The following is a 25249-nucleotide window of genomic DNA, read 5'->3' on the forward strand; positions in this document are numbered from 1 at the left end:
ACAGGTAGTAGTTTGTTGAATCCTGTTATAGATGGATAGTAATGTACTATGTGGGAATATGGGCTCTGTTGTTAGATGTGTCTGGATTTGAGTCTTACCTCTTACTCACTAGTTCTGTGTTCATGGGTAATTTCCTTAACTACTTTAAACCTCAATTTCCTCATCTGCATAATAGAAATAATAATAAGAGATATCTAAGAGAGTCATTGTGAGAATTAAAAGAGAATATGCACATATATCAGAGTATAATGCCTGGCACATGTGTAGTAAGTGGTCAGTAAATTGTAGCTATTATTATTATTATGAATAATTGGGGGAAAACTGTAGGAAAACCTTGTGAGAGGGAAGAAAGATAAACTTCAGTGTTGTTTTAAGGATACATATTTATTAAAACATTCCAATTATATTTTTAGAGTAGTGGGATTTGTGTCATCAATTACAATTTAGGAAAGAGAATTACAGCTTCCAGGGAAGGGTCCACAATGACTCTTCTCTCAAGATACTGATGAAACCCAAAAATTCCCCAGAATTACTGAATGCCATTTTAAAACAATCAGTAATTTAAAAAAAGTTATCTTGTTCAAATTTATTTTGTGTCCACACCTGGAATTCTGCATATATTTGTAATGATTATCCTTCACTAAATAGAGTAGAGCTGGAGAAGATTTAGAAAGGGCAAGCTGGGGAGATTATTGGTTTATATGGGTGAATGCATGAGGGCCCACTATCTTTAAATCAAATTTATAACACTGACCTTAAAAAGGTGTGGTGAGTACTAAATGCCAGAAATGGATATTCCATTTTTTAGTAATGTGAACTTAGTGAGTATCATTAACAAATTAAAGCACTCAGCACAGGGCCTGGCATAAAGTAGGCATTCACCAACTATTAGTTCTCTTTCTTTAGGTGCACACAAAACTAGACTTTATGCTCAAAGGGATGAGTCTTCCATTCATAGGGAAAACTGAAATTCTACATGGTTCTCTACTGGGTTACTATGAAGCAAATGGGATTGGTGGAATACAGTCACAACTAGGCTTATCACTTAACTGGACCAATAAGAGAACTAGTGCCATGTTAGATATGTACTAGAAATCAGTATGCAGGAAGCAGGTTCAAGTAAACTCAAGAGTCAAAACCAATACCAGGAAGTAATATGGATAATTTAGTGCATTAATTCTCAAAGTTATAGTGGCAAACAATGACTGGACAGCATAGTCTAGGTACCAAGATCTTTCTACTGACTCTACTAAATAATGTAACTCACTTCTGGGACTTTTGTTTTTAAAATGTGGACAGTGAATCTTGCATGAAGATGATATTGAGGACCCATGACACTATACTCCCTTGCAGGTTTTTCCATTCTCTTGGCCAAGTGAGACCTAAGCTTCATAGGGAGGCAATAAAACATACCCACCAATGTAGAAGGCTTTACAGATATGACTTAAACTCCCAGAGCTCTCCCAAGGGTGTTAGATTTTGCCAAGACGCTGGTATATCCTAAATGCTCTACTTTGTTTCAGGGATGACTATTGTGGTCATAGGCTAGATGGTGCTGGGTGGAAAAGATCTTCCAGAGTCCAGAAAAGGGTGATATCTGTTTTACCATCCTGGATAGAGGTAAAGGCAGTGACGGCATGGGTCCTATGTGCTACCATTTGGACAGAATAGAGGTGGTGAAAGTTAGGACAATTATACACTCCCCCCTCTTTAAAGGTGCTTGTCAGAGGCTCATGTCTATAGTCATGTGTCATGTCTTCATCCATGACGGTATATTCTAATGGTTAGACTGAACTGTGTAGTATTATAAGAAGTAATTACTTATGGCAGATACCACGGTTCTGGGTGTGAACGGAGGTAAGTGCAGGAATTAAAAAACATTGACCTTTCAGAATGTTATTACAGCTGTAGACAAATGAGAGACATAAAAAAAGGAGGATGACTGTTGATGTAAGATTCCCAGGGAGGCCAATCTTGAGTGGACTCACTATGGTTCACACTGTGGTACTGACTTTGCATTGTGAGAATCTTATTTTTTTTTCCAGTGCACTCAGCAGTGATTAGGATCTGGAGGATTGACACTATTAAAACCCACAAAAAACTGATGTATAAGCCAAAACCAATTTATTTATTTATAATGAGATTTAACTGCTAAACAGGCTAGAATACTCATGTCAGCTGACTAGCAAATTTTCTCCCCATAACAGTTTATATGGGAACATAATTACAATCAGATTACTTCTTAACACATAGGATCTCAGCAAGGGGAGTTAGGTGAATAACACAAACTGGGATGGCCTGGTGCTTCCATCCCACTGTATATAGACCTGCCAAATCATGTTGGTCAACATCCCCTCTCTGAGTCTAGAGATTATCAACTCCCTATGCCTCTTTAATTGCCCCCTTTTCTAGACTCCCTAAAGAACATTCTCTTGTTAACAATTCCTTCTTCAGACTTATCATAAAATGATTAGATCTTATCTTGCTGGATGGCATCAATCATGTAGCAGATCTGCCTCCCAAAAACTACAATCTTGTTTGGACTTGGGGACTCCCCAAGTCTTTGTAGTTGCAGACTACATGATCAAGTAGGTTACATCTCATCGGTTCTCAGTAGACTTTAATTAGCTTCACTCTCAGAGAAGTTCACTTTGGTGTAAGTTCTGAGAAAAACATCTGTGTAACTCTCTTTATGCTAAATAATGAGTTCATTCTAGTTGAAATGGATGGTGTCATTATAACAAAATTTTTAAGTGGTAAACAAAATGGTTGCTAGCTAGTAGACAGTAAAGCATTATCCCAGTATCCTATTCCTATGCTCAGTATGATTGTTGGATTGTATCACATAGAGCACAAGAATTCCTTGACTGGGAATTCCTCAACAAGGAGCTTCTAGAAATGGGAGGTTTTATAGCCCAGAATTAATTATCTGTTCTGAGAGGCTATGAAATCTGAAGATTTCTTGGAGAAGAAGGTGATGTTGTTGCAGAGAGAAGGTCCAAACAGGAAATAAGGTGATGCATCTTTGTGAGAGAGCATACAATAAATTGTGTCCCTAAGGTAAGGAAAGATTGGTGATGAAGCCAACTGAATGCCCCCATCAGCATTCCAAGACCATACTAGGGTCAGTAAGGAAAGTGTTTGGAGGCTACTGGGTTACTCTTTTGTTACAGAATTGGGGGTGCTAGATCAGGATACCTCCAGGTAATCCCAGAGACACTTAAAGTTCAAATAGATCTACTTGTTAGAGGCTTTCATACAATCCCAGTACCACAGTGGAAATTTCTTGGCACAATTGGAATATGAGCATTCAGGTCTCCTTGTTATGAGAGCATATGGAGTAAGGTGGATGTATAGCAAGCTGTTGATAAAGGAGACCCCTTGTGAATGCAAATAAAGATTGGCACAGTGGTTAGCGAGGCACTGATGGGAAAAACGATCTATTTGTTAGTGCTACAGGATGAAAATGGTAAGGTCCTAGGTGGGTTTAAGTACCGTCAAAGTTAGCATAATTCTCTAGGAACAAGGCCAAAGTACAATGACACTTCATGTTCTGAGAGGTCTTGATGGCTGCTAGGGAATATGGAATTACTGATCTTTCTTCAGGAAATCAGTTATGGGGACATACATCAGCACCAAGAAGCAGGGAACAGAGGACTGATTATTATTAGCAAGCATCAACTGTCACTGGATATCCTTAACATTTTAGAAAATTGTGTCTCTCCAGCATGGCACTACTTTTTTTCAGAAGCATTAGGAATCCATACCCAGAGCTGATGTGTGTGCCTGTGTGCCAAGAGCACAACACAAGCAATCAAACCCCACTTCTTGAGATTTATTTATCAATGGTGTTGATGTCCATGCCCCAGGATTTGTCAGATGGGATGGTTCAGAAAGTTGTCTGCCATTATTTGCTTTTCAAGATTCTCAACTAGATGAGGTCAGGTGGTCCATAATGGTATAGAGCTCAACATCAATGGTAGTGATCCTAAATGGTGATCACACTGAGACCTCTAGAGTCAGAAACTACTACAGAGCCTGACCCTAAGTCTTCAGTAGAGATTTATTTAACCAGGTTCCCTTACCTGCCAGGTAAGGCAGGAGTATATGCTGTAGACATAATAATTATGATGAAGACTCCTTCCCCAACTTTCATTAATATTTATCAGAGGTCATTATCCTAGACCATTTTGACTTGGCCATTATACATGCTATAACCTAAAGTAAGTTGTTGTAGGAAGAGGAGAGTAACCTGGAATTAGTCGGGCTTGGTTAAAAACATGTATGTGCCTGAAGGGCTAGTTCTCAAGGAAGTGGACCAACAATTCCAATCAGAGTCTTCAAATGGCCATGCCATCTGGTTTGTCAATAGCTAAGAGATCCAGGTGTTTTTTTTTGTTTGTTTGTTTGTTTTGTTTTTGTTTTTTTTTTTTTTTTTGAGCAAGCAGAGGTCTTTAAATAGCAACAAAATACATAGCTGTATGGAACAGTAGTAGAGTTGTGTTTCCATGAAGATTGGTTTGTGTTGAAGCTGGACTCTAGTCAATAGGCAGAGCAGGTTCCAGCCTCCAGTAGAAAAATGTTGATAGGATATGGAATGCAATTAGGAATTCAACCAAGTGTTCTAAACCAACAGGGAACTATAATATAGACCAATAAGGGTGAGGGTGAAAGTCTTGGGCCTAATCTTAGGCACAGAAGATTTAGGCCAACAAACTCAACCCAGATCTCACCCATTGGAGGGAATGGTGTTCCCAGTGCACTTCCAGGGTTGTTTTCATTGGCTCAGATTGGCCAGAGTTTCACCTACAGTCTTTCAGTACTCTTGGGGAATTGGTTCCAATTGCAGAAAGTGCCTGTGAATTGTTTTCATCATTGTCAGGTTGGGTTTGATTTTGTGATAGGTCACCAAATGAACAAGATCTGGTTGTTTAAATTCCCAGAAGCACATGAGTTCATGACTGTCTATGAAGTGGTATCATAGTTCCTCACCTTTATTTTAAATGTTAATTCAGTATATAAATCTTTAAGGCTGGAGGTGAGAAGGATATAAGTTTACAAAGTGACCTCCTCTCTTACTGGTGAGTTGGGTTATTTATCCTTGCTGGGGCTCGAGAACGTTTGGCAAGGCAATCGCTTGTGAAGTGACCAGCCTGGCTGCAGTAGAGGCACAACTGAGCTTCTTGCTGGAGGGCTCGTTTGGCTGGGGTGAGAGGTGGCTGGCTTCCACGCAACTGTATAGGTTCTTCCTTGGGTGGCAGATCTGTGGGGCTGGAAAAGGCTTGGTGGTGGATCATGGAAGCCAACATTGGGAGCTGGGTCTCTGACTGAAGAAGCTCTGGCCTGTCACTATGTTTCTTGTCCAACTGAATACACTGAGTGATCAGGTCTGGAAGGTTGTCCATCATATCTGTGCCACTCACTTCATCCTGGATGGAGTCAGCTAGTCCTTCTTGGAAGTTATCACTCAGATTGGTTTCATTACAGCTCAGATTTTGAGCAAGGAGCTGGAAAGTAGAAGCATCCTGCTGAGAGGAGGAATTGTCCTTTTTGTTCAGAAGGTCTATTTCCTGTTTTGTAGGCTCACCAAATGATTGCTGGAACTCAAGAACAAAGTTCTCATATTGTTTCAGCAGAGTGCTCTGGTCAGGCCCAGATATGATACCACAACTTTCCATCTGCTGAGATAAGTAGTCAAAAAAGAACTTGACTTGGACATCATCTGCAGGATTGGGGAACTTAAGAGTTGTCAACTGTGCAAGAAATCTTGAGAGATTAGCAGGGTCGTGGTGAAACTGAGAGAGATGTTCAAGTGAGCAGGGTACAGACACCATTGGGGTGGCCAGGGTAGGCATGACTTGGCCCCTCGGATCAGGATTCTCTTCAGTCAGATGCTGTATTTGTGGCTGCAGAATCAGATTCTCTGTCTGAAGGGAGGAATGCTCTACTTGCAAGGTAGGTGGTGAGTCTGTGTACTTCTCCATTGTATCTTCTGGAATCAAGTGAGACTAAGTAGAATTGAGTGCCAGTACTGGAAACCAATGGGCAGACAGTAGGGTTTCCACTGTTATCAGAGAGATAGTGTCATGAGCAAGTAGCCAAAACTGCTACCTATGAAGCAGTCACAAGGGAACCCTGAGAGCTGAATTGGAGAGATGCCAAAACTGTTGTCCACTATTCAATGTTGCCTCTTCTCATGGAGAATGCCAATGTTCTGCACATTCAGAAGAGATAAATTACCTTAGGACACATAGAGGATTTGGAATTAAGAAGACAAATACAAAAGTCACAGTAGATTTCTCTCCCCACTCCCTTTCCTTGTAATATAGGGGAAATTTGCCCTTGAACTAAGCCTTTGATTCTAAAATCTCTCTCTTTTTTTTTTATCAGAGAATCAAAGAATTTTACAACCCAGAGTGATCTTAGAGATTATCCAGGCCAAATTCATAATTTCATGAATGAGAAAACAGAGACCCAGAAAGGTAGATATTTGCCCAAGTTCACACAACGACCTAATATCAGAGCTGGCATGCTCACCAGTACTGTTGTCAAAAATAGCACTTCCTCCAGGACCATAAATATGCTCATTCGTACATGGTACTTGAGCATGACGACGGTTCATGCTCCTTTCTACTTAAAATGTAATCTGGGAGCAAGCACCATCAGCATCACCAGGGAGACTGTTAGAAATGCAAACTCGGTCCCACCCCAAACCTACTGATTTAGTATTCCACTTAAACAGATTTGCCAGGTGATTCAAACGTGCACTGAAATTTGAGAAAAGCTTTTTTAGAGAGAATGCAGCCCTAATTGGAATAATCACTGGTTGGACTTGAACCTCAATGCCCCAATCCTAGCCTGCATTGCTGTAGTGATCTGATTACTGTGGTGGTAGTTAATCCATATTTTTCTAGATTCCTAGTCTTTATCTAAGGTCACATTTGGTTGTCATGGAGATGCTTAAGATACCACAGGCAAGATGAAAAGGTGAAGCTGGGAACTTAGTAAACAAGAACAGAATATTCTTAAAAGTATAAAGATCAAAATGTTTAGTAGTCATCCCTGCATTGATAACAAGAATAAAGGAACCTGTTAGAGTTAAAAAACAAACCCAAAACATATGGCATATCAGTTGAACTATTCTGCAGTATAATTCCTCTCATTGCCCTTTCCTAGTGTAGCATACCATTTAATTGTATTTAAATTGGCCTCTAGTGGGCAAAAATGCGTATCATTGAATGTAAGACTTGATTCTCTAGGTTTTATTTGATGGCTCCTCCTCTCTGGAGCTATGGAAGAGATTACTAGAAGATTGAAACTATATAAGATTGGGGCCCAGAAACTTACCCAAACACTGGCATTAATCAGTTGGATGACATTAAAGAACTCATTTGGGCCTCAATTTCCTCTTTCATCTAATGAGGATAACTATCTTGTCCAGATAGGTGCCCTGAGTGGCAGAGAGATGCTCTCAAGATTGTTCCAGTGCAGCTAACAATATCATTGGTGAGGCTCTTTCCTCGTCACATATTGCCAAAGTAGGGAGATACTGTCATATTCTTTCTTCCTTCCTTTCCATATCCCACCTTTCTAGGCTACCTTTCCATTTTCCAGGTGCCCATCCATGAATTTATTTCTGCCAGTCCAGCTAGGTGTCATTGAAAGGTAAGATGTTGATTAATTAATGAGGGTTAATGATTGGCCTTTCTCAAGGCATTCACTTTTTCCTCAAACTTTAATGTCTGTAGGAAACAACTTGGTCCCAATCCCCAACAATTCCAATTCAATAGGTCTGGGGTGGATGCCAGGAATCTGTACTTTTAACAAACTGCCCAGAGGATTTCTGATGTTGGTGGTCCCTGTGATAAAGCCATCCAGATGAGCCTCAAGGGAAAAAGCCATATTATAGCATCACAGAGAAGTAAGAATGGGGAAGGGGACATATTTGGAAGTAGGAGGCCCTCAAATGACATAGAATAATAGGTGGCATATACTTCTGCATAAAGTCCACAAAGAGCCCACACTGTTCTTCAAAACTGTTCTTCTTTCCCAGACAGTAGAGTGCAAGAGTTTAGCCTGTAGGTTCTAGAGTCAGAATGACCTGGGTCCAAATCTTGGCTTGGCCAAAAGTTGTGTGACTCTGGAAAATTACTTAAACTCTCCAAGAACCAGTTTCCAAACTTTAAAATGGAGGTGATTTTAATACCTTCCTCACAGTGTTGTTGTGAATATTAAATGGGATGAAAAGCGATTAGTACAGCTTCATTCAGATGGTCAGTGATTCATAAATGTTAGCTATCATTTTGCTAGGTCCATAGTATGTTATCTGCGTTTTAGAATTTAATTTTTAAAAAGTTTTTGAAAGGTAACACACAGTATGTACTGTTTACTATATAACACTCCCAGTGGTTCCTGAGAAAATATCCCATAATTAAGCCATTAATTATTCAGGAAAAATGCAGGAAACAATGTCTGAATATTCATACTAAAAGAGACAAGGACTAAGTTCATGTCAGTTTAGGTCAGATTTGATATCAAATTAATGAAAAATAGCTTCTGTTATACAGAGCTCTTTGATTTCAGAATTGAAGATAAGGGGTATGGACCTCTCTACCAAATTCTTCTTTTGGTTGGAAAAGTGTGATTACAACTTTTCTTTCTTTGTTCCTGCCTTCTGCCCTTTCCCTCTACCCTCAGCAATTCCAAAATATCTGTAGAGGTCTCCTGTTTCTTTATAGAATTATGTATTCCAGGTGGCAGAGCATTTAATTTTTCTAATTATGTAGCACTGGTGAAACACTTGCCAAAATTATAAGCATTTGTCCAAATGCAAATCATACAATGGCACTGTTGTCAATGGCAATTGCTTAATCTCTCAAAGAAAATCTATCTTGCCTTATCATTTTGGAAATTGCTCTCCTTTTAGAGGTCAATGACCTTCTATTAGATTGTCCCAGCAGATCCTGGGGCACAGAATGTCAGTCTGGAGGAGTTCCAGACCTCAGTCTTGGGGAGATAAAGCAGAGACTGAGCTGGAACCTCAAATGCACAGGTTTGGGGAATCAGACTAGTGAGCTTGGACCAGGTCTGACATAAAACTGCATATGTTTAAGTTTTTCTTGATTGCCATGTGTTTCAGCTACAAAACAACAAGGCAAAAATAGGTTTAGTAAACTCTTAAAGGCCTTTTGGTGTTTGTGTTCAGTTTGACTCAAAGCCATGGTTGACAGTTTCCCTGCATGAAACTACTCCATGCTGGAGTCCCCTGAAACTCCATTTGGGGAAGGGCCTGAAGTACCTTGCTGCTTTATAAGTGAGCTTTATGACCTTACACTACTTTATTTCCAAGCTGTTCTTCACAACCCTTTGGAGAAGATTTCAACTACTGTCATCCAACTACCCAGAGCACTTGCATTTTTACTCTTGAGCACCAGACATTCTAAGGGTAGCTGTGGCCATGAGAGATAAACTGAGACATAAACAACCCTCAAGAGGTAACCACAGGGGCATACTGTTTAGATTTGTCTGGAGACTTGGGTATGACCCTAGCTCTGCCATAATCTAGACAGACAACCTTGGGCAAGTCACTTCCTCTATCTTGGCCAGTTTCTGTACCCGTACAATGAAGGGAATGGGTTTCTCAAATTTTATCACATATAAGACATTCTGATTCAGGAAAGCTAAGAGGAGACCCAGAAATCTGAATTTTTTATAGGCATTCCAAGTGATTCTGTGGTAAGAGTCCTTCAGATTTTACCTTGGGAATATTGGGTAACTGACCACACAGAGCTCTGACATTTGTCAGAGGTTCTCAAGTTTCAAGGTATGTAAGAATCTCTTGGGAGTTTAACATGCAGATTCTTGGGCTTCACCCCTTGACAGTGTAACTTAATGGGTCTGGGGTGGGATCAGATAATCTGCATTTTAATCAAGCTCTGCAAATGATGCTGATGCAGAAGTTTCTCTGATAACACTTGAGAAACTCTAGGTTGAATACTCTCAAAAGACTCTGCTTCAGCACTATCTACGTTTTTGAAAGTAGAAAATATTTGGCTCCTAAAGTAGCCCCTTAAGTGTGTGATATGTGGATTGCTTCCTTCCAAGGCTCTGCCTGAGGCCGTATGGTCATGTCTAAACAGGAGTCTGGTGCAGGCCTAGCTCAGGAATGTGAAAAGTAGCTGGCTTGGGGACAAGAGAGAGGGTCACAATTGAGCTGACCCTGCTCTCAAGCTTTATGGTTCCTATTGGGAGGTTTGCATTGCTCTGCTCTGCCTGTGAGTGAGGCAGAAAAGCTGTCCATATATCCCCATATTAGAGATTGAGCAGCAGCAGTCCAGCTGGGGTCCATCTGGCCACTGCTATGACTCAGACTTCATACCTTCCTTTAACCTTCAACCTTTCTTTTGGCTCAGCTGGCCCCATGGTCAAGCTGCTTAGGAAGTTAAATGTGTCATGAACACTCTCTACAAGTATTCTCTGGCAGTTTCCCAGTTGTCCTTTCTAATGTGCATAACGTCATTAAGGAGCCACACTTGTTCCATCAGCCTTCCTGCTCCATGCGCCTATTTAACATTCCTCCTAAGGTTGTATTTCCCTGTCTCCTCCTTCCCCTGCCTTCTCCCCCTTGCCTACTGTCTCTGCTGGCAGCCATATCAAATGCCTGAATGATCTTGCTCATTCACCAGCCAGAACCATGGCTGATAACATTGTCCCAGCAGTACATGACCCATTTGCACCATTCTTTTCTCTCAATCCAGCAAAGAAGAAGACCTGGAAGAAATGGGTGAGTTTTTATACGAAGGCAAAAATCTGGAGGCTGGGCAGAGGGCAAGATTGGCCACTGGGCAGGCATCATAACACAGTAACAGAGTATTATGAATAAAATATTATCAACATATAAAAGAGCATTGCATAGAGTCAAAGAAAAACCCCAAAGACAGACTCCATTTTGCCTCTTTACTATACTTGCCTACTTGGTTCAGCCCCTGAGGGGTACCAACATTATATGGGTGACGAAATGATGACTTCAGTGGAAGTAGCTGTGTTCTGGAGGTTTGCAAACTCCTGAAAATCAAGGGTGCTAGTACTTACAGCTCACAGGAGATGTTAAAACATACGGCAGATAAGCTCTGCAGCAGGATCGAGTTTTAGTCTCATTTCAATCCTGCAAGTGTTGAGGACATGGTGGGTCTCTGACACACTGGAAATGCAGAGGTTTGCATCTGTATTTGGTAAGAATGGAAAAGACAAGTTGTTTTTATCCAGTTATATCAGACATTGTGTGGGTCTTTGGGGTAATAACACTTATGATTTCTTGAGTGCCTAATTTATACCAGTTTATATACTCTGGTACTAGCTGTCTGGAGCCTCATTTAAAAATATTCTGGGCCTGCAGCTGGCCTCACTGATAGAATGCAGTGGAGAACTGTCAATGTCTGCCACAGACTGTGGAGGAATAAATGCAAAATGTTAAACATACATCTGCCACCTCTCTATCAGACCGCATAATCTCTTAGCAGTCTTATGAAGCAGGTATAATGATTTGCATTTTACACATAAGGAAATCAAGCCCCTACCTCCACTTCCAAACATGTAATCATGCCCACTTCTGCTTTTAATCTCTCTCTCCCCTCATCTGAAAGCCCATTTCTTTCTTCTTCCTATGCCCAGCTCACATTCAGCCTTCTTGATGCAGCCTCCTCTGACTACTCAGACCCTCACTAATATCTCCATTTCCTGAGCTATGGAAGGACATGCGATTGTATGAGCCCCCTCCAGGAGGAAGCCTCTTTCCTTTGAATCCTCATAATACCTTGCACAGGGCTGGTCCCATAAGCTTTATATAAATCTGTGTTGATAGATAGGGCTAGGGGAAAGACAAACAAAAGAATCCCTACTAGTAGTCTGACATTATAATTATGATAAGAAAAACCAGACCTGGAATCTAGTCGTGAAAATCTTGTCCAAACAGGAGGAAGTTGAATAAGCAAGCAGAGGCATAGAGTCTTCATAGAAGTGACCAGGACTTGAGGGAAGGGCCAGCAGGCATTGGTATCACCAGTTCTTAGCTTTTCATTCCCCTATTTTCCCTTCTTCCTTAAGCCTCATACATCCAGTGATCTTGTTTTTTTGTAATCAAAAACAAATGATGGGGTCTGATAAAGACTTCTGTATTACTTCTAGGTTCAAGAGAGCATTCTGAGGTGAAATAGGTGATGGGGATTAAGGAGTGCACTTGTTGTGATGAGCGCTGGGTGATGTATAGAATTGTTGAATCGCTATATGGTACACCTGGAACTAATATAACATTTTAGTTAACTCTACTGGAATTAAAACTAAAAAATGAACACCTGTTTGGGGTGGTTTAGATTACTAAATATCACAGCTGTCACATAATACAGAAATAAAGCTGCCATTGGAGTTCTGAAACTGAAATTCAGAAATATACATATAACTTAAAAGTTAAAAAAAAGAAAGCAGTCTGAGGGGATGTTCTATATAACTGAATGTGCTCTTTGCTACGTTTTACAAGAACAGTGCAATGAAATATTTCAAATTGGGACAATCTCAGTAAAGCTGGGTTGAGCTATTACCATACCCATCTAAGCACCATCTAATCAATATGTGAAGAGATTAAAAGAGCAACCAAAAAGGAATGATTAGTTTCCCTTCCCACTGAGCTTCACTGTCTATGTGTACAGAGATTCAAATATCTTAAACACCATTTTAATATTCATTATTTCATTTAATCTTGACCACAGTTTTATCATTTTCTAGGCCAGAAAACCAAGGCACTGAGATATTAAGTCAAATCAAGGGCAAGGAGGAAGTGTGATACATGTATAACTGTCTCTGAAGGACTCATGAGGAATACTTGTTCTCAGGGACAAGGGAAGAACTAACTGAAGATGCATTTGGGAGGGTGGGGGTGGAGATGGGATGAGTGTCTCCATAAAGTAAATTATGAGCTCCACATCATTGGAAAAATGTAAGCAGAGTTAGGATTACCACCTGGTGAGGACTTAGAGTGGGGACTCCAAGAATCAGATAAGAAGGCATCATAAGGATGATCTAGTCCTTTCAAAACTATAGATTCTATAACTTGCTTGAGGACACAGCTGAAATGTGGGTGATGACACTGACTGAGAGTTGTATGCAATCTAGAATCTGATCCTCAGATCCACAGCCAGCCTGACCGTAACCTATCTTGCTCATGTACCTGCAAGCCCCTATTCCTGGAGAGGACTCAGTGGCTAAGGTACAGCAGGCCTTGTTTATCAGTTTGAGGGCTTAGCTTGGCTTCTCTGTCCATTCCCAATGCCCCATCATTTCAAACAGTATATGCTGTTTTGAGTAAACAATTAGGGGAAGAGTGGAAAAATTCTGATCTGCAGATCTCAAATAGTCATAAAATTAGCCCTTTAAATTTGAAATGAAAGGTCTTCTCCTGCATTCGTGCTCCCTGCTGTCTCTTTCATCCTTAATTCATTAAGTGCAATTCACTTTGTGCTGAATACCACTTACAACTGATGAGCTGACAGAGTTTAGACCACTTAGATTTAAACTTTTTTTTTTTTTGCCTTTTCAAGTGTGGTGTGTGTGCAAACTGTGGCCCTGTTCAAGATGGAGAAAACTTAATATAAGTAACTTAGTATATATCATGTTTTTCAATTATAAGAAGCCTTATCATAGTCACAGGTTAGAGAAAAGTTTCAACTTTAGAGATGAAGAATTTGAGGCTCAAGAAATGAAAAATGATTTGGGTCATGGTTATGACTCTCTTTGCTAAGTTCCAATTACAAACTCTTTCTTGTCACCCTTTCTCTCCCCTCCCAGGCTTGAGTGAGTAAATGAGCAATGCAGAGATTATAGAGTATAGTGCAGAAGCAACCTTTTAATGTCATTCAATAATTGGTAACATCCCACACATATGCAGAGCATTTTATGTGATCTAAGTATTCTCCGGTCTCACCATCATTTTGATAAACTATGAAGTAGGTAAGGTGTGTACTCAACACTCCCTCCAAAGGATAAAGAAAGAGTTGTCTAAGGACAGAGAACTGTTTAGTATTAGATCTTGGACTAGAATCCTCAATTCTTGTTCATAACACTATGTCCTAGAAATAGTCTGAAGCAGTAGAAAAATGCACTCTGGAGTTAGACACAATTTACATTAAAATCCCAATCGATTTCAAAGCCAAAGCTATGAGACCTTGGGCAAGTTTTCACTCTGAGCCTCAGTTTCCCCATCTGTAAAATCTGTATTGCAAAGTAGCTGTGATGAGTTGAGATACTATATGTAAAGTTCCTTGTATCCAGCAGACATCGGTGATAGAAGCCACTGATACCATATTTTCTTCAGACACTGGAAGATTGAGTACCAAATATCCTCCTTACCAGCTCTAGTATCTATCTGGGGATTCTGGGGAAGGTGATTCTACCCAAGTCTCTTGGTGTGGAACAAGCAGCTTAAACTTAAGCTAGCTCACTTAGCATATAACCCACCTTAATGTTTCTTCTTTGTAACACTCATATCACTTGGAATTAATTATCATATGCCTGTTTTCCTTATTAGACTATGAGCTAATCAAGATAAGAATCAACCAATTTTATTTCTGTGTCCCCAAGTCCTAGCATATTTCCTTACATATAGAGGTGCTCAGTAATTTTTTGCCAGATTTATAGTCTGCCCATGACAGCCATAGTTAAAACTAGATATTAGCAAAAGTGGTCTTACTGTTCCCCACTCCCTATATATCTCTTCTATTATTTTTCTCTTCTGTGAGTGAAAAACCCAGCCCTGCTCCAATGTACCTCAGTATGTTTTTGTATTATAGACGCCTGAGTTAGCCAGATAGAAATATAGACAAAGACTTGTGTCAATGGGACTAATGCTCAGGAAGGCAATACGTGAGACCTGCACTTCAGTGACCTTAGCCAGAGCAGTGAGAAGCCTTAGAGATCCTTGAGAATGTACTTTGCTTGGAGGAATGGGTTGTTTCGTTTCTTAGAAGAGTTTCAGATTAGCTCAGGCCCTAGGTCAAGACAATTATCTGGTAAGCTTGGAAAGAAAACAAATGAGAAATAATCCAGACAAGAGTTGTTTAAAGATACGATATTTTCAACTACTCTCAAGTGAAGACAGGAGAATTACTTACCTCTTATGTGTTGTGCTCCAAACAGAATCAGGCTACAGTAGATTCTGGGGGATATAAAAAGACAAAGTGAGAAGAGGTGGGATTCTTTAACATCCCAAACAGCAGCAGTAACCCTAATTCTGTGCTTATTGCTAGAGTGCTCTATTTTCACTGGCTGACATTCTCCAACCCTTTTACACTGGGGCAGACACAGAGTGGTAGAGTTTTGGGCTCTGCCAGTTGACAGTTGTGAAAGCTTAGGCAAATTAATCTCTTTGAGCTTCATTTTCTTTTCTTTTTTCTTTTGAGTTTCATTTTCTTTATCATAAGATGGGTTCAATAATATCTACCACAGAGGGCTATTCATTTATTCAGATAATAAATCTTAATTGAATGTCTGTTATATGCCAGGACTGTGTTGGGAAGTGGAAAGTAGTAATAAGCCCACATAGACCATGGGCATTCTAGAATTACTAAAGTAATGTGTGCAAACTGCTGGTCGCAGTACCTGGCTCAAAACAACCATTTAAATCAATGGTGGCTATTATTTTAATAGCATGAGATAGAAGGTTTTGCCAGTTAAGAGCCCAGACCTGGGTTGTAGTTATAGTTCAGAATATTAGCTCCACATATTAGTCATGAGAACTTGGGCAAGTTTTTGAACCTCACATACCTCAATTTTCTCACCTGTAAAATAACTAATAAGGATCTAACTGTTTTATAAGCTTGGGAAGATCAAATAAGGATGAATGTGAAACTTTCAGCAAGTCTTCTTCCCTCTAAAGGCTAATGACTCAGGACTGAAACAAGTCTAGTTGGATCAAAAATAAAAAGCCTTTCAGGGAGAGTGTCTCTTGAGCTGCTTGAAATCTGTCTAGAGCAAAAAGAAAAGTGAAAGGAAGAACTACTGTTAGAAGGGCTGATAACTCCAATGACATTCTAAATACAGATATGGCAGGGAAATAGTTTATGGGTGACACACAAACAGTTCCCTTCTTCACATCCATTACAGGTGAGAAAACGCTGTCATTGTACGTGTGGTCTTTGCTTATAATACACTCAAAATACCCCCTTTCCAAAGCCCTTCTGTCTTGAGTCCCAGATTTCAGCAAAGCCAAGTCTTCTTCTCTCATCTGGCTCATAAATCATATTTCCAATAAGGCTTAGTGCTTTCCACCTACTTGTGTTTCTGTGTTCTTGATGACCTCTGCATCTAGGATGGTGCTGCCATTGGCACTTGGAGTGCCCAGAGGATAACTGGGGATACGGAGGGACCAGCAGTAACATGGCCTTGCAGAAAGCTAGCCTCTGCCTGGCTTTTAAAAAAAATCTGGGGGTCTATTGGGGGTATAACTTATACACAATAAAATTCAATTTAAAATGTACGGTTAATGAGTTTTGATAAACACATACATCTGTGTAGCCATTACCATATTTGACATGTAGAATATTTCCATAACCTCCAAAATTCTGTCATGTTTCTTTGCAGTCAGTTCCCCCATCCCTGGTCCCAGGGAACTACTAATCTACTTTCTGCTTATATAGATTTGTCTTTTCTGAACATTTCACATAAATGTAATCATACAATATGTGGTCTTTTGTGATTGGCTTCTTTCACGTAGCATAGTTTTGAGGTTCATCCATGTCATGGATATATCAGTACTTCATTTATTTTTATTGCCACAAAATATTCTATTTTATTGATACACTACATCTTGTTTCACCTTGTTGATGAACATTTGGGTTGTTTCTAGATTGGGGACATTACAAATAAAGCTGCTATGAACATTAGTGTAGAAGTCTGTGTGCATGCACATATTTTCATTTTTCTTGGGTTAAATACCTAGGAGTAAGTCATGTGGTAAGACTGTTTAACTTTATAAAATACTGAAAACTATTTCCTAAAGTGGCTATAACATTTTGCATTCTCACCAGGAGTCTATGAGTATTCCAGTCATACACTCTTGCCAACACTTGGCACTGTCATTCTTTTACATTTTATTAGTGTGGGTTTTATAGAAGATCCTGAAGGGCCGGGGCACCTGGGTGGTTCAGTTGGTTAAGCATCTGCCTTCGGCTCAGGTCATGATCCGAGGGTCCTGGGATCAAGACCCGCATCAGGCTCCTTGCTCAGCGGGGAGCCTGCTTCTCCCTCTCCCTCTGCCTGCTGCTCCCCCTGCTTGTGCTCTCTCTCTGTCAAATAAATAAATAAAATCTTAAAAAAAAAAAAAGAAGATGCTGAAGGGCCATGAGCCATTTGTTCTTTCTCCTATTGGCTGCTCACCACCATCCCTATTCCTATGTACTTTATAAAGAATATTGTACGAAACGGGAGGAGAAGATGCATTAGGGGTAGGGCATCAGGGAAGCTGCCTTTACCTGTCCAAAGAGTCTTCATGGGGACAAGGAAGCAATCTATTTCTATGAAGGACAAACATTAATAGTATGAAAGCTTCAAAGAGGCAGATTTGGGATTCCTACAGCATAGAACTGTCTAAAGTTTACAACTGTCTAACAATAAAGTAAACTTCATTAAGAAAAGAGCCTTCTGTCACTAGAGGTATTCAAGTAGTAATTGGATGAATACTTCAGGGGATGTTCTGAAACAGATAAAGGTTGAATGATTGTCCTCAAATGTTTCTATGAGAGTGTGAAGTAAACAATATTGAAATTTTGTGACTTCTGACTCTCTGCTTTCTGCCTTTTTACCTGGACTTCTGGCTGACCCATAGTCCTTAATGCCCTGATGCCATAAATATCTGGAAATCAATCCTCACTACAGTAAGCTGAAGGTTTCCTTTTTCCAGTGTCTGAGTTGTAGTACATTCCCCAAATAAGAAGTTCTAATGGTAGAATTTCAGGCAAAGTAACAACCAGTGAGTAATATATTTTGGCTAGAATTTCCTGCCTGTCACCACTCACATTAGACATAGCACCCCTAAATCATTATCCAGTCTACCTACTAGCTAATAATGTGGGACTTGACAGAAGTCAAAAAGAAAGGAAGCAAAGCTTCCAAATATGATTTTCAAAGCAGGGCAATGGATGAGGACTAACAAACTCATTCTCAGCTTGGTTTTCACATCCGCATAGACCTATGAAAAATTGTCCATCTGCCAACTCTTTTTTTATATCCAACACCCTCCAGCACTGATATGGTACTGTATGTTTTTAGAATAGTGCTTACATCGACTGACAGTTTTTTTTATATATATACCCATCAGAAATGATGTATCTTTTATTCATCTTCACACTTTAAGTGTCTGTCAGACTGTCAAGTCGTCCTATCTTCTGTAAGGATGTATCACAGTAAAGGAAACTGGTTGTGACTTGCCACCAGGCCTCAGGGATTCAGTCTGCAGGGAGACCCTGAAGAGCTGTGCCAGAGTAAAATGTCTCCAAGTCACATGATCCCCTTCTTCATAAAAATAAACCAAGAAAGAAATAGGATGAAACTGCATCAAGGAAATGTTTATTTGGATCTGAAGATGAACTTGTGTACATGAGTAAACAAAAAATGGAATCAGTATACTCAGGGATGCCGAAAGCACCAGCTATGAAATGGATTTGAGTTTACCTATAGTGGAGGCAGGGCACTGGGCTAGGTGGCCTCAAGTGTATTTGTCATAGTGGCAGCTGTATAGAGGACACTTTGTGTTCCTCTTCCTTCCATCCTTTTTTTTCTGTCTGGATGGCTTTTAATTATTCTCATATGCAAATATCATTTATAAGTGTGTTGGCAGATTATTTTTCAAAATCCTGAGAGAAGCATCTCTGGGTAGCATCATCTTGAAATATGAAGTCCCCTCATCTAGGTCATTCCAGGAAGATAATTGAGACACAGAGAGGGAATATGATTGACTCTCAGTGATTCTAGGTGAAAGAAATGGAACTCTTAATTTTTTATCATATCCAACCCCAGGCCCCAGAGAGAGCACTGAAAGTCTAAGTATCAACAGTGCTGGAAACCATGGTTTTCATTAACTCAGTCAACTTTGGCCATCATTGCAGAGGATAAAGGAATGCTGAAAATTGGCCATTAACTTCACCATGGATATAGAGTATTTTAGACACAAGATTGCACTACAGCTCTCCATATGCCTACCCTTGATTTAGTTGTGTAGGTGAGGAGCTAATCTGCCGAAAGCTCTCATGACCCTACCAGTATTGGTTCAAGAACCAGTGTGAGTTGAGGTCTACTGGTGAAGCCTCTGAGGAGACAGAGCTATGAAAAACTGGGGAAAGCTAATAGGTTTCTTCCCTGATTCTGGGCTCTATATGGACATTGGCTTCCCCAATTATTATTAAATTAAAGCCTGATAGCTTCCATGATCTCCCAAGCGACTGAATTTTCCTGGGTTTAGAACCCACACTTCATGTCACAGGTTTTACTACTTTGTGAAGGATGAGAAACATGAAACACAAACTCATTTTAATTGAATGGCTTCTCTGGCTTTATCAGCAGATTAGTTTGGAAGGAATCTTTGCTCGAAGTTCTGAGTAGTTAGTATGACAACTAGCTAACCATGGCTTAAAATAAATCTATTTATTGAATCTCTGGGAAATCCATAGGATCCAGGGTCATGACCCCAAGTCAACTTGTGTTCATAAAGATGAGTAGAGGGCGCCTGGGTGGCTCAGTTGGTTAAGCGACTGCCTTCGGCTCAGGTCATGATCCTGGAGTCCCTGGATCGAGTCCCGCATCAGGCTCCCTGCTCGGCAGGGAGTCTGCTTCTCCCTCTGACCCTCCTCCCTCTCATGCTCTCTGTCTCTCATTCTCTCTCTCGCAAATAAATAAAATCTTAAAAAAAAAAAAAAAGATGAGTAGGAACTTTACAAAGACAAAAATCATCTTTGAAAAATAACAAAAACAGGTGTTCAGTTGCTGCAGACCCATAGCCTTTTGTACCAGCTTACACAATGGGCAATGGGCCCACCCCCAGCGACATTAAAAGAAACCAAACCCACCTGATGGATATGGGTTCCAATGAAAGACAACAAATAAACTCCACAACCACCACTTACAGAGTACTTACTTGGGGACAAACACTGTATTCCCTTTACATTAGTAATTTCATTTAATCATGAAAATAAGCTAATGAAGGCATTCTTAGCCTCATTTGAAGAAATTGAATCTGAAAGATTAGGTGACTTGCCTGACTCCATAGTAAGTGGAGGAGCCGAGATTCAAACCTAAGTCTATCTGATGCAAAAGCCAAAATTTTTAACTGATTATGCTGAACTGCTTGGTAGAGATGATCTGGTAACAAATATGCTGGCATTGGGGGAAGAATCAATTTTTTAATTGGTGGAAGCCCTTGAGCTCCTAATTTGTTCCCTCTGCATCCTTCCATTCATTATCTACCATTCCACTGTTCCCTGGTTCTTTCCCCAAGGAGAAGATACAGAAACCTGGGATGGCTGAGATAGGAAAGCAGGCAGGAGCCAATGATCAACATAAATTTGGGGAATTTCTGTGGAATTTGTTCATAATTTCCATGTATTATAATTATGTGAAAGACACTGATTATTACTGCTTTATAGATGGTGAATCCAGAGGAGAGAGTGTCTACTAGGGGACCCAAATGCCCTCGACACTAGTCCAATGTTTCTTATTTAATAGGCTATCCTGTGACTGTCTTTAGGGCTTCCTGTTGACTGATGCTTTTTTCTCAGTGATGAGGAAATGACCCATGCAGCATAATTAGTGTTTGGGGTTTGTTTTGTGTCTAGCATAAAGGAACAGACTGAAAGTTATACTGAACAACAGAACTTGGTTTATACTTCTCACATCTGGGATGCTAGAGAAGTCAGTGGAAATTTACTCTGGAAGTTCCATAATGAAAAAAAATATCGGTCCTTTCACAATTGGAGGAAAAGTAATTTATCAGGGGCTGCAAAGGAATTCTCTGGGTATTCCACATCTCTCATTGATCTCTATAAATATACATATAGAACAGAGCAACAAATCCTATTTGCTTTCAGAAACACTGTTCTGTGTTCATGAGCAGACTGGTAATTTTATGAGACCTATTGATTTTTCCTAAAGTAATATGATTTAGTCTTGAACTCCCATGCTCACAGCTGAGGAGATGAGGGTTTGGCACTTTCAATTATGAAGATTTTTTTTCCATTGAGAGGCAGAGATTAAGGTTTTTTTCAAATATCTATGACTTCTCCATCCCACCTTCACATTTCCTAATTAAATATCCATAAAAAATCAGCTTTGATAAAGAGGAAATGAAGCAAAGTTAGTTTAGAAGAAGAAAACTGTAGTATGGTATTTATAATAAAATAACAAAAACCGTGAAAAGATTTTTCACAGATATTAAATTTATTATATAATTCAAAGCAAATACATTTTTTAAATCAAGCTAGTATTTTCAAAATTTGGATGAGATAGCATGAAAGGTTTAAACTCGACCATCTGATAAATATCTTCCCTAAAGGGGTAAAAGAGAGAAATAAGGTGTGTGTCTTTGGATTTAATAATCTAATGTATTATCATATCCTTAAGAAATAAAGGGAGGTGGGGGAAGGAATGGGTTAAACAGGTGATGGGTATTAAGGAGGGCACTTGTTGTGATGCACACTGGGTATTGTATGTAAGTGATGAATCACTAAATTCTACACCTGAAACTAATATTGCACTGTGTTAACTCGCTGGAATTTAAATAAAAACTTGGAAAAAAAGAAAGTCTTTAAAAAGAAATTTTAAAAGTCTTTCTTTATGCTTTGTCAATAGTTCTCAAGACAACATTGCTTGGCTCATTTTGGATTCTTTCTAGCTTCCTCCTCACATTGGGTTTTCTTCAGCCTCCTCTCTGGCACCTCCTAAACCTTCTGCTTTCCTTCCACCTCCATCTCTCCTACCAAAAATGAGCTCAAATCCAAAGGAAGCCAATTACTGGAGATGTGTCATGAGTGCATGGAGGGTTTGTTAGCAATCACTTCTTTCAAAATTGTTTCCTTTATGAACTATAATTTCCAAAAATGAAAAAATTCTCCCAAAAGACTGTAATGCTATTTCATAAAACTCTCAAGGAGATCAGAATAGTAACTGCATAAAATTTGTACCATAAATTATAAACAATCACAGAGGTGCCAAACACAGGGAACTGTCTCCTTCAGAAAAAAAGCAAATGGATACATAGCTGATATTCAAATCTGAGTATGTTCTGAAGAAGAATTCAAACACGTACAAGGGACTATGAGTATTGTGGATGCTTGGTAGTGTTGGGGGGGGTGAGTATTTGTGTGGCTTTACCTATGGACTCAGCTGGTACAGGGGATACATGGTGAGCCTGGAGGGCCCAAAAGCCAACAATAATTTTGTACCTAAAGTTTCCAGCTTTACTTCCAGTTTCCAGTCTGGCATTTAAGGAGTTTAGAAGTTGCCACTCTATTTTAACAACAAATAAAAAGTTGAACAAACTAAAAAATATCAATAACTCTTCTAAGGTCTGGCAAAGAAGTGAGGTCATAGGGCAAACCACTGCCCCCCAAGATGGAGAGATACATGGAGGATGCAGAAAATCACAGTTTACTGGAGTAAAAATGTCCATGGGAACCACTACTGAGTAAAAAAAAAGTCTGGATTATAATTTACAAATTGCTGGAAGCTCAGTGTAGATAACTCTAAGAATTAAAAATTCCAGGGGAACCAATCATAGGAGAGCCCACATTTTTATGAGTTTTACCTCCAGGAGTTCAATTTGACTCTCATAGTGGATAAAGGAGGAAAATTCCCTTTTGCTTCTAGCTGGAGAGGAAAAGAAATGACTATGAAATATGCCAGAGCATTCTATTCTAATTAACAACTCCTGCCCTCAGGAGAAACTATTTTACCAGATCCTAACCTCCTGGGGTTTTATCAAAGCCTAACCTACCTGGGGAAAGTGAAATAACCAACATTAGCCCCTCTAGTTTTCCACAAAGGGGAAAGGAAATACACAACTCCAGCCCCCTCCAGCCATCCTGTCCCACCTAAGGGGAGAAAAAAAAACCTGGGAAGCACTGGTGAATTTCACAGTCCAGAGGCATAGGGTCTTCAAAAGACTGAAACCTAATCATAGGACTATAGAACACTTCCCCTCTCCTGACAGTGTACCACTACATTATTAAAATCCTATTTACTGCAGTTTCTTTTATCTAGTACATCATTTTTACCTTTAGCATAAAAAATTATGAAGCATACTAAAAGGTAAAAAACACAGTTTGAAGACACTGAACAAGCATCAGAACTAAAGTCAGATATGGCAGTAATGTTATAATTATCAGAACAAGAATTTTTTAAAAAAAATCTATGATTAATATGCTAAGGACTTTAATGGAAAACGTAGATAACATGCAAAAAAATGGGTAATGTAAGCAGAGAGATAGAAATTCTAAGAATTCAAACAGAAATGTTAGAGATCAAAAGAACTCTAACAGAAATAAAGAATGCTTTTGATAGCCTCATTAGTAGATGAAATGGGGCTGTGGAAGAATCTCTGAGATTGAGATCAAGGATATGACAATAGAGACTTTCAAATTTCCAAAACTGAAAAACAAGGAAAAAAACCTGAAAAAAAAAAAAACAGAACAGAATGTCCTAAAACTGTGTGACAATTACAAAAGGTGTCATATATACATTAATGGGAATACCAGGAGAAGAAAGGAAAAGAAGCAGTATTTGTAGCAATAATGATTTAGGATTTCCCCCAAATTAATGTCAGACAACAAACTAAAGATCCAGAAACCTCAGCAAACACTAATCAAGGTGAATGCAATGCCTTCCCCAAAATGCTAGACATATCATTTTCAAACTTCAGAAGTCAAAGACAAAAAATTTTAAAAGAAGCCAGAGGGAAAAAACCACTTTACCTATAGAGGAACAAGGATAAGAATTACATCTGACTTCTCAGAAACCATGCAAACAAGATAATAGAGTAAAATATTTAAGTGTTGAGAGGAAGAAAAAACAACTTAGAATTTTGTACCCCATGAAATTATCCTTCAAAAGTGAAGGAGAAATAAAGACTTTCTCAAAGAAAAATTGAGAAAATTTATTACCAGTACAACTGCCTTAAAAGAATTTCTTTAAAGAAGAGAATGTTATAGGTCAGAAACTCAGATCTACATAAAGAAACAATATCAGGGAATGAATGAATGAAGGCAAAATGAAAATTTTATTTTTCTTATCCTTAATTGCATTAAAAATAATTTTGTTCAAAATAATAGCAACAGTGTATTAATTTTGTATGCTTACATACATATATTTGCTTATGTATATATATGTATGTATAAGTGAAATGAATGACAGCAATGATACAAGGGATGGGAGGAATGAATTAGGAGTATTTTGTTATTTTAAGTGGTATAGTTTTATTTGAAAGTGGACTTGGATTTATTGTAAATGTATATTGTAAACTTTAGGACAATGACTAAATAAAGTAAAAAAAAATCTACAATTGATATATTAAGAAAGGAGAGAAAATGGAGTCATATATAATACTCAAAACCACAAAAGGCAGAAAAAGTGTGGAAGAAAATAGTAGGAGACAGGGGAGGACCAAGATGGAGGAGGAGTAGGAAACCTAAATTTCACCTGGTCCCAGGAATTCAGCTAGATAGCTATCCAACCATTCTGAACACCTATGAACTCAACAGGAGATCAAAGAAAAGAATAGCAGCACCTCTCTGAACAGAAAAGAGACCACTTTCTGGAAGGTAGGACATGCGGAGAAGTGAATCCTAGGCGATATTCGGAAAGATAGACGGCGGGGGAGGGGGCCTCCATCAGCCGCTACCAGCAAGTGATAGAGCCCAGAGCACAAAATCAGAACTTCTAGACGTCTGCTCCGCTGAGGGACGTCGCTCCAGTGGCGAAGCGGGGGGTGGAAACTTCACAGGACAGTGTGGTCTCAGGACCCTCGGGGTCACAGAAAGACTGGGGGTGCCTGAGTGCGGCAGAGCCCCCAGGTATCGGAGCGGGGAAGCCGGCTGCAGAGACAGAGCTGAGGAGCAGGCTCTCAGCTCAGGGTGGCCATAAACCATGATCCGTGGCACAGTCGGGCCACTGCTCCTCCAGCAGGGACCCAACAAGCGGCAGATCCAGGGAGACTCACCTT

At 39.5% G+C, this 25249-nt stretch overlaps 1 protein-coding gene across 1 annotated transcript in view; it reads right to left on the minus strand.

Moving 5' to 3' along the window:
- Positions 1 to 450: 450 nt before the first annotated feature.
- RTL4 (retrotransposon Gag like 4) overlaps positions 451 to 25249 on the minus strand; it is a 313336-nt gene continuing 288537 nt past the window's right edge. Inside the window, exons 2-4 of the mRNA XM_081808385.1 lie at positions 15159 to 15202; positions 11092 to 11222; positions 451 to 6214 (exon numbers count right to left, since the gene is read on the minus strand). Coding sequence (XP_081664511.1) covers positions 5076 to 5984 — 909 coding nt within the window. The 5' untranslated portion in view covers positions 5985 to 6214; positions 11092 to 11222; positions 15159 to 15202 and the 3' untranslated portion in view covers positions 451 to 5075. The remainder of the gene's footprint in view (positions 6215 to 11091; positions 11223 to 15158; positions 15203 to 25249) is intronic.

This window comes from Leptonychotes weddellii, chromosome X, assembly GCF_054177405.1.
Source record: "Leptonychotes weddellii isolate Sample4059 chromosome X, ASM5417740v2, whole genome shotgun sequence".
NCBI classification, from domain to species: Eukaryota; Metazoa; Chordata; class Mammalia; order Carnivora; family Phocidae; genus Leptonychotes; species Leptonychotes weddellii.